This window comes from Jaculus jaculus, chromosome 12, assembly GCF_020740685.1.
Source record: "Jaculus jaculus isolate mJacJac1 chromosome 12, mJacJac1.mat.Y.cur, whole genome shotgun sequence".
NCBI lineage: Eukaryota > Metazoa > Chordata > Mammalia > Rodentia > Dipodidae > Jaculus > Jaculus jaculus.
In genome coordinates, this window is record NC_059113.1 from 97,529,766 (window position 1) to 97,542,708 (window position 12,943).

The 12,943-nt window shown below is 44.1% G+C and overlaps 1 protein-coding gene across 5 annotated transcripts in view; it reads left to right on the plus strand.

Moving 5' to 3' along the window:
• The window catches only part of Dclk2 (doublecortin like kinase 2), a 152,853-nt gene that overhangs the window by 81,322 nt on the left and 58,588 nt on the right, over positions 1–12,943 (plus strand). For all 5 annotated transcript variants that reach the window (XM_004655855.2, XM_045131057.1, XM_045131059.1 and 2 more), the window contains exon 3: positions 11,691–11,793. In XM_004655855.2, coding sequence (XP_004655912.1) covers positions 11,691–11,793 — 103 coding nt within the window. The remainder of the gene's footprint in view (positions 1–11,690; positions 11,794–12,943) is intronic.

The following is a 12,943-nucleotide window of genomic DNA, read 5'->3' on the forward strand; positions in this document are numbered from 1 at the left end:
TTTCGGTTCATTTTAAGCAGAGCTTTTATTTGAGTAGAATTGATTTTTTTTTTAAAGGAGGGGGGAACCCCACAACATTTGTGTGATTAATATTAGTTACAATAAAATTGATGTGACCTGACAATTTCATAGCTTTCACATATCATGGTGTGTAATCTATTTGACAGAAACATCCTAGAAATAGAAAGGAGTAGAAATAAAGAGAACAGCTTGGGCAGCTCTCCGGTTTATCCCATGTATATGTTGAAACTGTCTTGTTTTCTGTTTTAATGACATGACATCTTTTAAAAAATATTTTACTTTATTTACTTATTTATTAGAGGGGGAGAGAATGGGCATGGCAGGGCCTCTGGCCACTGCAAGTGAACTCCAGTCATATGTGCCACCTTGTGCATATTGCTTCTGTGGGTTACCTGGGTCTTCAGGCTTTGCAGGCAAGCTCCTTAACCACTAAGTAATCTCTCCAGCCCAACACGATATCTTAAAGTTGTTTTGCTACATATTTACTAAATAGGAAAAATTGCATGGCAGAATATTCTTGGGTGATTCAAAATTCAATGCATTTCTCTTTTTTGTCATTTTATGACTTGTAACATTGTTTTAGATTTAAAAGAATGATGGACGTCAGTACGGCTTTATTAAAAGCCTGCACACAGTGCTTTTAGTTTCAAATATAAAATATTTATTGGGCTTCCTTTTTGAGTTCCCTCAAACATGAAATAATTTTTGTTTTTTTAGCCTTCATGGTTTTTTTAAAAAAAATTTTTGTTGTTTACTTTTATTTATTTATTTGAGAGTGACAGAGAGAGAAAGAGGCAGAGAGAGAGAGAGAGAGGGAGGGAGAGAGAGAAAGGGAGGGAGAGGACAGTGGGTGCTCCAGGGCTTCTAGCTACTGCAAACTAACTCCAGACGCGTGCGCCCCCCTGTGCATCTGGCTAACGTGGGTCCTGGGGAATCGAGCCTTGAACCAGGGTCCTTAGGCTTCACAGGCAAGCGCTTAACCGCTAAGCCATTTCTCCAGCCCCTGAAATAATTATGTTTAAGCTAAACTCCTCTTGAGTAGAGACAACGTTATAGTTAAACCTCTGATATTGAAAGCAGTTAATTTTAGCAGATAACATCCCCCCCACAAACAGGGTTTAAAATGAAAGAAGAGTCATAAAAATTTCTCACATACTTTATTCTTCCATCCACTATCCTATTATTTCTTCTATGAACATGGTCCTTGTTCTAGGAGGCATTTCAAATTGCTGAGATTTTTCGCCCTGATGTTGATGCCGCCTTAAGCAGTCTCTCACTGAGATCCGAAGATGTGCCCTTTGCAGTCCTGCCAGACACTGGAGTAGTTCATGCAAATAGTCTTGTGCAGTATCTTGAGACCCATACTTCCTGCAACTCCAAGTAAATTCAAAGGAAGAGCATCAAATATCAGGTGTAATTGTGTATTACATTGCTTTGAATCTCTTTTACCTAATAGTTGTAGCAATAGATTTTTTCAACTATTTTTTGCAGTCTGGTTCGCATTGCTGGTAGAAATCACCCAACCAAGAGTAGCTTCTTGGAAAAAGAGATTTATTTTGGCTTACAGGCTCGAGGGGAAGCTCCATGATGGCAGGGGAAAACTATGGCATGAGCAGAGAGTGGACATCACCCCCTGACCAACATAAGGTGGACCACAGCAACAGGAGGGTGTGCCAAACACTGGCATGGGGAAACCGGCTATAAAGCCCATAAGCCTGCCCCCAACAATACACTCCCTCCAGGAGGCATTAATTCCCAAATATCCATCAGCTGGGAACCTAGCATTCAGAACACCTAAGTTTATGGGGGACACCTGAATCAAACCACCACATTCCGCCCCTGGCTCCCATAAACTGATATCCATACATGATGTAAAATACAATGCATTCAGTTGGACTTTAAAAGTCCCCATAGTTTTTATCAATCCCAATGATGTTCATACATCCCATAGTCCAAGATCTTTTAACTGAGCCATAATACCAAAAAATAACCTCAGAAAACCCATAATGGCACAGAATAAATATTCACAGTGCAAAAGATGGCATTGGGCATAGCAAAGAAACATTAAACTAATACCAGATTTAAAACAACCAGGGCAAACATCAGACTCTGTAGCTTCAAGTCCAGCAACTCTAGCCAGTGACAAATCTTCAAGTCCGATAATTCTAACCAGCAACAAGTCTCTGGCATTCCAATTCTGCTCCTCCAGCTAGGCTACTCACAGTCCTGGGAACTTCACCGGGGCCGGCAGCTCCTTGGCAGCCATCTCATGGTCCCGGCATCTCCACTGGGTCTCCACTGCAAGCCACGGTTCATCCTCATGGCCCCATGGGGTCTCTATGCAGGCAACCAGCAAACCTGCTTCACACTGCCCATGGTCATTTCCAAAACACAAGACCATGTTGCAAACTCAATGACCCTCTTTCCAGCACTTCTTATACTCCACAATACCAGGTAGGGTGCCAACTTGTTAATCCAGGGGGGATTAAAGCAGACTTTGAAGAACAGGACTCCTTAAGCACTCAGGCCCCTTCAAAAGAGTCTACATTCTTCTTGTTGCCCCAGTGCAGGTCAGCTAGCCCAGTCTCATAGGTTGTAATCTCTCAGTTGCAGCTGAACAGGCAACAGTTCACCCAAAGATTTTTCTTTCTGTGCCATATCCCTCTGCTCACACCAGTTCATTTCTGTGCAAAGCAACCCTGCACAACTTCTCAGGACATGGGCATAAGAGCAAGCTTCTCACACAAACTGCTATCCCAGTCCAAGCACAGCTCTTTCTCCCCCTCATAAGCCAAACCTCACAGTCCATAGTTCTTACTGCCTTCAGGTCTTGCAGCTCAGACCAGAATAGTCCATCAAACTGTACTTACAGCACTGCAAGGCATCTCTTAGGCCAAAGTTTCAACTCCTTCCACATTCCTCTTGAAAATCAGCTCCAAAAGGCCAAAGCCACACAGTCAGGTGTCTAGCAGCAATCCCACTCCTCGGTACCACTTTACTGTTGCAGTCCGGGTCGCATTGCTGGCAGAAATCACCCAACCAAGAGTAGCTTCTGGGAAAAAGAGACTTATTTTGGCTTACAGGCTCGACGGGAAGCTTCACGATGGCAGGGGAAAACGATGGCATGAGCAGAGAGTGGACAACATCCCCTGGCCAACAGAAGGTGGACCACAGCAACAGGAGGGTGTGCCCAAACACTGGCAAGGGGAAACTGGCTATAAAGCCCATAAGCCCACCCCCAACAATACACTCCCTCCAGGAGGCATTAATTCCCAAATATCCATCAGCTGGGGAGCTAGCATTCAGAACACTTATGTTTATGGGGGACACCTGAATCAAACCACCACACCCTGAAAAAAAATAAAAGATTTAATTATTAATAAGAGCTTGTATGACATAAGCTTGGGTTCTAGAAATGCATATTAGATGTCTAGGGCCAAAATTTGATCTACCAGAAGCCCCATTCTTTCAGTTGCTCAAGCCTTAAAACCCAAAGATCAGGAATTTACAGGATACCTTCTTTTTAAAATTTATTTATTTATTTAAGAGAGAGAATGGGTATGCTAGGGTCTCTTGCCACCACAAACAAACTCCAGATGCATGTGCCACCTTGCATAGCTGGCTTATGTGAGTCCTGGGGGATCAAACCTGGGTCCTTTGGCTTTGCAGGCAAGCATCCTAACCACTAAGCCATCTCTCCAGCCCACAGAATAACTTCCTTAATGGAGGAGTTGTAGGATTTGACTGGTCTGCTCAACTTGATAGGCTCTAGTGGGCTAGAAAGCAAGCATGAAAAGCTAGTGTTAACCTGCACAGTATTGCATCAATAGGAAGTTTGAGGAAGACCAGGGAAGAGCAGTCTGAGAGAAGTAGGACTCAAACCCTTTCAGTCATGATCATTCAGCAGTACGTTGAACAAGCTGGATGCTCCGGGTGCTGTGTGCTGACCCAGGACCGTGCTGATGAGCAGTGGAACGGGAGATCCACACACAAAACCAGTTACCTCTCCTGACAACTGTGCTGGTGGATTACAGCACTTTAAGGAGATAGTAATTCTGGCAGGGCAACTAATGAGTCAAAGATGAATCAAAGAAATGATACTTTAAGAAAAGATACTATTCAAGGCCGGGCGTGGTGGTGCACGCCTTTAATCCCAGCACTTGGGAGGCAGAGGTAGGAGGATCACCATGAGTTCAAGGCCACCCTGAGACTACAGAGTTAATTCCAGGTCAGCCTGGACCATAGTGAGACCCTACCTCGAAAAACCAAAAATAAATAAATAAATAAATAAAAATAAAAATAAAATAAAAAATACTATTCACTTCTTTTAGAAAAACTCAATTATTATTATTATTATTTTTTCAAGATAGGGTCTCACTCTAGCTCAGGCTGACCTGGAATTCACTATGTAGTCTCAGAGTGACCTCAAACTCACGGCAATCCTCCTACCTCTGCCTCCCCTTTATATATATATATATGAAAAGTATATTATACTCCTAACACGCATAGTGCATAGCATTTTCATCACAGCACAAGCCTTCCACATGTTTGCATTTCCTTTAGTGGACATGAAATAGGGAAAAGGAAAAAAAAAAGGCAGAGGGTGAGAATGTACGAAGCTATTAAGGGCACGCACTGCAATTATGGCTGACACCTGTCTACCCTGACCTAATGAATCTGTCTGCTGCAGGATGGAAAAATGGCTGCTGTAAAGGCAGTGTGCATTTGTGAGGAAAGCTCAGGCTTGCTTCTACCAATGCAGCATTTCGCAGGTGGGTGTTTCCCTGCTAGATCCTGCTGAGAGCTTTAATTTCGTGCTTTAGCAGGAATATTACTTTTCCCCTCACTTACGTTGCTTTCCTTTACATACTGCATAACATTCAATATTCCCAAAGCTCTTCTTCGAAGAATTAAACTCTTTTTGAACTAAAGCATTTAGAAGCAAACTAAGGTTTTCAAAAAGGACACATTTTTCCTTAGCCTTGTTAAGACCGTGTTTTTAATTTCCTTTTTATTTTACATTTTAAAAATATTTATTTGCAAGCAGAGAGAGCTAGAAAGAAGGGAATGGGTATGCCAGGGCCTCCAACTACTGTAAACAAACTCCAGGTGCACATGCTACTTTGGGTATCTGGCTTTATGTGGGTATTGGGGAATTGAACCCACGTCGTTAGGCTTTATAGGCAAGTACCTTAACTTTATGCCATCTCTCCAGTTCAAAACAATTTTTATTCATGATACTGACTTTTTATTTTGCTATAAGTTTAGTGACTGATCATATCTCAAAGTTAAAACCCAGTTTAAAAAACTAAGGTTAGGATGCCAGGTGTGGTGGCGCACGCCTTTAATCCCAGCACTTGGGAAGCACAGGTAGGAAGATTGCTGTGAGTTCGAGGCCACCCTGAGACTACATAGTGAATTCCAGGTCAGCCTGGGCTAGAGTGAGACCCTAATTCGAATAATAAAACAAACAAACAAAAAAAACCTAAGGATAGGGGCTGAAGAGATGGCACAAAATGGTACATGCATCTGGAGTGCATTTGCAGTGGCAAGAGGCCCTGGTGAACCCATTCTGTCTGTCTCTCCTCCCTGTCTCCCTCTGCTTGCAAATAAATAAATAAAACATTTTTAAAATAACCACTTAAAAATTAAGGGTCAAAGGAGACATACTATTGGAGTTAAATAATATGTAATATGTTGTTATGGTGGTTTGAGTCAGGAGTCCCCTATACACGCATGTGTTCTGAATGCTAGGTCCCCAGCTACTGCAGTTTGGGAGTTGGGGCCTTTTTAGAGGAAGTGGTTCTCTGGGTGCAGGCTTATGGATGTTTAGCCAGCTTCTCTGCACGTTTGGCACACTCTGCTGCTGCTGCTGCTGTCCACCTCCTGATGTTGGCCAGGAGATGATGTCATAGATGTCATCATAGAGCCGCTTCTTGGGTCTAAAAGTCAAAATGAGCCCTTTCTCCCTTTACCTGCTTTTGGTTGGGTGCTTTGTGCCAGCAACGAGAAGGTAACTGCAACAGTTATTAAATATAAATTATTTGAGTGTCCAAAGTGTGAGAAATAACTAAACATAATAACTATTTTATCAAAAGACAATGATTTGGGCTGGAGAGATGACTTAGCAGTTAATTGCTTGCCTGTGAAGCCCAAGGACCCCAGTTCGAGGCTCTATTACCCAGGACCCACGTGAGCCAGATGCACAAGGGGGCGCACGCATCTGGAGTTCATTTGCAGTGGCTGGAGGCCCTGGCGCGCCCATTCTCTCTCTATCTGCCTCTTTCTATGGCTGTCACTCTCAAATAAATGAATAAATAAAAATAAACAAAAAATTTTAAATCCTTTTTGAGAAAAGATACATAGCATTTACCCCATTGTGATGTGTTAAACTATAATCATTAGTGTATTGTCCATCTTTACCTCTCGGCCATGCGTTAATTTTGTATTTTATGCCTGGTATATCATAGGCTCTTGGTTAATGTTGGAATGAATGCACAGGCGTGAGTTAATATGTCTCCACCACCCACAGGACTGTGGTTTGTGTGGCCATGCCCAGCTCGTTACATGGGAGCTGGGGAATTGAACTGAGGTGAATCGGGCCCTCCCAGCCCCTCGTGGTTTCATGGCATGCATCGTTACCTGATGTGTTACCTTCCCAGTGCGGCAGTCAGCTGTCCCAAGCATGCCACTCAAACTCTGCCCCCACCCCGAAGCTGCTTTAGTTAAGATCCTGATGATATTCATGTTGCTAAAGTAGACAGTCCCTCTTTAGTTTTTATCTTATTTGGCCTGTCAATAACACTGACATCCAAGTGACCTCTTTCTCCCCAAAACACTTGTCTTGACTTGGTTTCCAGCATTGGGCAAACTCCCTTTCCTCCCTTTCCTCCCTTTGTCCCCACCTCCACCACCGGCCACAGCTCCTCAGTCTTTCCTGGCTTTGCTGCTTCTCCCAGACCTGGTCATGTGACCATGCTCCGCCGGAAACCTCAGAGCTCTTCCCTATTTTGATTGAGCACATTTTTCAGTCCTTGTGCAGGCGAATCCCAGCGTTACACCTCTCCCCCTGATCTCGCTCGTGAAATTCAGATCTGTGTCCCAAGGTTTTGCTCACAGCTCTGCCTGAGTGTTCAGTGGTTAAAAGTTCCAAATTTAGGGTCGCCCTGTTCCCTGTTTGAGCTTATGGCAGCCCCATTTTTTTCAGTGGCTCAAGTCAAAGCCCAAAGCATAATAGTCTTCCATCTCTCATTTCCCTATAGCCTGTGAACCCCTTCTTTCTTCTGTGACCTGTGCACGTCACCCTCATCTCTTCCCTTGAGCAGTGGTCCCCAGCTGCCCCACTCACTTCCATATACTTTGTTTCTTTTTCTGTATTATTTATTTTTGGGTTTTCAAGTAGGGTCTCACTTTAGCTCAGGTTGACCTGGAGTTCACTATGTAGTCTCAGGGTGGCCTTGAACTCATGGCGATCCTCCTACCTCTGCCTCCCAAGTGCTGGGATTAAAGGTGTGTGCCACCCCGCCCAGCTCTTGCATTTTTTAAATTTATTTATTTATTTTTCTTTTATGGTTTTTCGAGGTAGGATCTCATACCTCAGGCTGACCTGGAACTCACCATGTAGTCTCTGGGTGGCCTCGAACTCACAGTGGTCCACCTACCTTTGCCTCCTGAGTGCTGGGATTAAAGGTGTGCGCCACCATGCCCAGCTTAATTTTTTTTTTATTTTTAATTGACAGAAAATTATACATTTTTGTGGTGTGGTATGGTGTGTGGTGGGTACACGTGTATGCACTGATGTGGTGCTCTGTGGGCTTGCCTGCGGAGGCGGCGTTCTCCTCCATCGTTTGCCTCCTCTTGTGTTCTGTCTTTGTGATCGCTTGCTGTTTGTCATCTCTAGCAAGTCTCTGGTCTCCGCTCCCTTCATAGGACTCCCCAGGCATGAGGTCACACCCTGCTGCTCATGTGGGTTCTGGAGGCTCAAACTCTGGCCCCACATGTTTGTGTAGGAAGCATATGTAACTGACGAGTTCTCTCTCCAGTTATGAGTCAGAGTCTCGCTCTAGCCCAGGCTGACCTGTAACTTATTATGTAACCCAGGCTGGCCACCATGCCTGGCTCAGTTGTATCTGGCTTACATGGGTCCTGGAGAGTTTGAACTTGGGTCCTTTGGCTTTGCAGGCAAGTGCCTTAACCACTAAGCCATCTTTCCAGCCCAATGGTACTTTTTTTTTTTTTTTTTTTTTTTGAGGTTTTCGAGGTAGGGTCTTGCACTAGCCTCAGCTGACCTGAAATTCACTGTGTAGTCTCAGGGTGGCCTCGAACTCATGGTTCTCCTCCTACCTCTAAATCCCAAGTGCTGGGGTTAAAGGCATGTGCCACCACACTCAGCAATTGTATATATTTTTTTTTAATTTTTTTTTTTTTTTAATTTGAGAGCGACAGACACAGAGAGAAAGACAGATAGAGGGAGAGAGAGAGAATGGGCGTGCCAGGGCTTCCAGCCTCTGCAAACGAACTCCAGACACGTGTGCCCCCTTGTGCATCTGGCTAACGTGGGACCTGGGGAACCGAGCCTCGAACTGGGGTCCTTAGGCTTCACAGGCAAGCGGTTAACCACCAAGCCATCTCTCCAGCCCAGCAATTGTATATTTTTTAAAAGCAAGAATACATATAAGGGACTGGAGAGATGGCTTGGTGGTGAAGATGCTTGCTTGCAAAGCCAAAGGACCCAGGTTCCGTTCCCTAGTAGCCACATAAAGCCAGATGTACAAGGTGGCGCATGCATCTGGAGTTGATTTCATTCTCTTTATTTGCCTCTTTCTTGCAAATAAATGAGTATTTTTAAAAAGAACAGATATCCTAAAAGCAAAAGTATCAATAGAGGAGGACATGTGTGACTAAGTAACCCATACTGGCTTAGACACAACGCCTTCCTCATCTAAACCCTCCAAGGCAAGACTTACATACACCTTGTAAGTAAACAACTAAATACAGGCTAAGTTACCTCAGGTCACACTACAGGGCTAGATCCATAAACGCAATCAAGCCTAAAGTCAAAAGCTGTACTCTGAGCCATCTTGTTAAGACTTGAATACAGGTAGTCCAGTGTTTACATGCAGTTTTATACAATTTGTTTCATTGGTTTTAGTTTAGTTATTAGAGTTACTGTGTAGAACTGATAAGATTTTTTTTAAAAAAAGATTTTCCCATTTAAATGAGCACCTATTTTCTAATCAGGCACATTATATTTTCTTTATATGCAGCAGGCCCCAAATGCACACGTAATACTGATCATGAGGGTGTCTCAGTAGATGTTCCCTGAGGACAGCTTGTAAGCTGTGGCCCAGTGGTTGGTTTTTGTGTCATCCCAGTATTTTGAGGGTGAGGCAGATGACTGTGGGGGGGAGGGGACTTCTGTTTGCATTCATTTTGCCTCAAAAGATAAAACTTCATTCCTTTCCTGGCCAGGTAATATCTGTGATATACAGTGCGATGGTGTGTTGCGTGTTCTCTCCATTACCCATTCATCTTCCTGGCTGATTCTCTTTGTGCCTTGGCTGTCAGGCCGAGCATGGGAGCGATACCTGTTATTTGTGTGTGGATTCCATTTTCTCTGGAGAGATACACAGGGGTTGGGTTGTCAGATTATCTCGTAGTAAGTAGTAGTTGGGGTTTTCTGTTACCCATAAGGCTATGCTAGTTCACATTCCCACTGGGAATGCATAAAGTTCCTTCTTCTCTGCATCAGTGAGAGCAGTTTTATTTGTTTATTTGATGCTAGCCATTCTTTCTGGGGTGAAATGCCTCATTTGCATTTTCCCGATGACTGCCATATCTTTCATATATATATTCGCTGGCCACTTAGGCAGCATCTTTTGAAAAAGTCTGTCCAGATCACCTATCCATTTTTTCAATTGGGTTCTTTATCTTTTTCGTGAGGTGTTTTTTTTTTTTTTTTCCTTTTCCTTTTCCTCCTTGAGTTTGTATAGTCTCAAAACAGTATGATCTTGTTTAAATCTAAGCCATTTTGGGGTATTTCTATACCTGGAAAAATTCAGTGGTTTCCCGTTTCAGAGTTAAGCATCCTTCCAGATGTAGTCTGCATTGCTCACCTCTCACCTGCCCCCCACATACCCTCTCTGATCTCTCCCCCAGGATCCCTTCCCCCATCTCTTACTGTGTTCTGGGAAGTTTTCTCGCTGTTTCTTATGAACATGCTGTGCCAGGGCTTCCCTCAGAGCTGAGGCCATTCTCTTCCCTCTGCTTGGAATGGTCTTCCCACAGTTACTTGATGTGACCTGCTCCCTCTTCTTTTAACCTTTTGATCAGCTGTCGCCTTAGCAGTGAGACCTTTCCTGACCATCCTGGCTGGTATTGCAGTTGCCCAGCCCCGGATTCATCGTGTTCCTTCGATGAACTTTGTACCAAGCACTGGGCTGCCTTTGAACAGCAGCAAAGCCTACCTGTGCGTTTTTACTGGATATCCCCCACACTTGCTCAGTGAGGGTAACGATTTTTGTCCCCCCTTAAACTGATGTATGTAACGCTGGAACAGTGCCTAGCCCATACATCTTGTCTAGGGAATTGTTTCCTAGCTGAATAAATGATAGTGTGTGTGTGTGTGTGTGTGTGTGTGTGTGTGTGTGTGTGTGTGTGTAAGCTGGGGCTTCTTGCCACTGCAGTCGAACACCAGACACTAGGGCCACTTTTTGCATCCGCCTTTAATGGCTAGGAATTGAACCTGGGCTAGCAGCCTTTGCAAGCAAGTGCCTTTAGCCGCTGAGCCATCTCCTCAGCCCCTTATTTTTTGTTTTGCTATAAAGCTAGCAACTCGGAGACAGAAAGGATTACTGAGTCCTTTCTAAAAATTACTAGAGTCATTTAGAAATTTCTATTACTGGGAATGGAATGATTTCTATAGAAGAAAGCATAATAAAGCTCCCGGGGAAACAGGTGAAGTAGATCCTGTCTGTGTTTCCATTCCTGGATGATAACTTTTCATTGTCACCAGTAGGAGGGATGGATAAATGGATGTGTTTCCTGGGATGGAACCCAGGTCCATGACATCTGAAACTGAAAGATTATGGAGGGAGAACTTGTGGGAAAACAAAGATGAAATTAAGGCTAGGCATTTGGATGTAGGGCCGCGGACGAGCCCTGCACCCGGGTCTCATGATCTCACGTCCAGTCTTTGTTGAGGTCAGTGATGGTCAGGAGTAGGATGAGTGCACGTGCACGCACACACGCACACACACACACGCACACACACGACCCTCAAAACCATGCCAAGTACCAGGCAGAGTACAAAGAGGTCACGCCTATGGTCATGCATCTGGGAACACAGATCACCATCAACCGCAGCTTTCCTACCATCTGCCAAGGAACCTTGGAAAAAGAAGCCCGTTGCCTTGCATGTACGCATTTGCTTGTTAAACAGGCCAGCCGACGTGGGCCAGGACCCCCTCACCCTGTAGCCGTGAGGCCAGCGAAGGTGTGGGAAGTGCTCGGGGAAGGCACGGTGCTTGCGAATGTGCCCTGACGGTAAAGAGACTCCTGGGCTGCCTCGTTCCGTGTCGGAGGCGCGGCTTGAGGATGTGTCTCACTCAGCTGACTTACTGTCACTACCTTGTCATGCTTCTGATTTCTCGGGTGTGGTTCTCTTCCAGGTCACTTGTCTGCAGGACTTTTTTGGTGATGATGACGTTTTTATTGCATGTGGACCTGAAAAATTCCGTTACGCCCAAGATGACTTTGTCCTGGATCATAGTGGTAAGGCGATTCACTGTGAAGACCTGGGATTTAGTTTCGCATGCTTGTTTAAGAGCTCTGCTGAGCAGGAAACACACGCACCAGGCATGGTGTGCTCGTCTGTCCTTCCAGACACTCAGGAGGCTGAGGCAGGAGGATCACTTGAGCCCAGAAATTCAGTGGGATTCACATCTTAGAATATATAGGATAATTATTAAGTTGTTAATGGTGGTTGCCTGAGGTTTCTTTTATTTTTTTTAATATTTATTTATTTGAGATGGTGAAAGAGAGAGAGCGAGCGAGCATGGGCACACCAGGTCCTCCAGCCACTGCAAACAAACTCCAGACGCATGTGCCTCCCCGTGTGTCTGGCTTTACATGGTTCTGGGGAATTGAACCTGAGTCCTTAGGCTGCACAGGCAAGCGCCTTAACCACTAAGCCATCTCTCCAGCTCCTGAGGTTTCTTTTTTAGTGTGTGTTCATGACTTTAAAAAAAAATACATTCCTTAGGTATTTATTTATTACAAAAAAAAAGCTACTTCATGGGTGGGATGAAAAAGAAATCCTTTCTTGATTTTTTTTTTTTTTTAACTCTTAATGGAGCTTTTACTTATTACCAACAATTCTCGTGATTTCCAGTGTTACTGGTTCTAGAATAGGCTTTATTGTGTTATTTACTACAAACCTATTATGATGGTTTTAACTGCTAGTAAAATCAACTTCATTCTTCAGTGAGGTTAAAAAGGCTAAAGTTAAAACATTTTGTAGAGGAGAGGGATCTTAAGAGAGGAAGTCCCAATGTTTATAAATGAGGAAAGTTGCCTAGTGTGGTGGTGCAGGCCTTTAGTCCCAGCACTTGGGAGGCAGAGGGAGAAGGATGATAGGAGTTTGAGGCCAGCCTGACACTACATAGTGAATTCCAGGTCGGTCTGGGCTAGAGTGAGGCCCTACTTCAAAAAAAAAAAAAAATACACACACACACACACACACGTGTTTATATATATAAAATAAATGAGGAAAGTTAGTATTTAAAATCATAGCTGAATGGTAGGACAGCCTCCAGGTGCAGTGGTTTTTTGAGGACCCAGAATTAGACAGATGGCTGGAAAGTAAATGCTGTAACGCCCACGAGCCTTATAAAATTTGAGGAAGGTACTTTGGGTGGCGTCA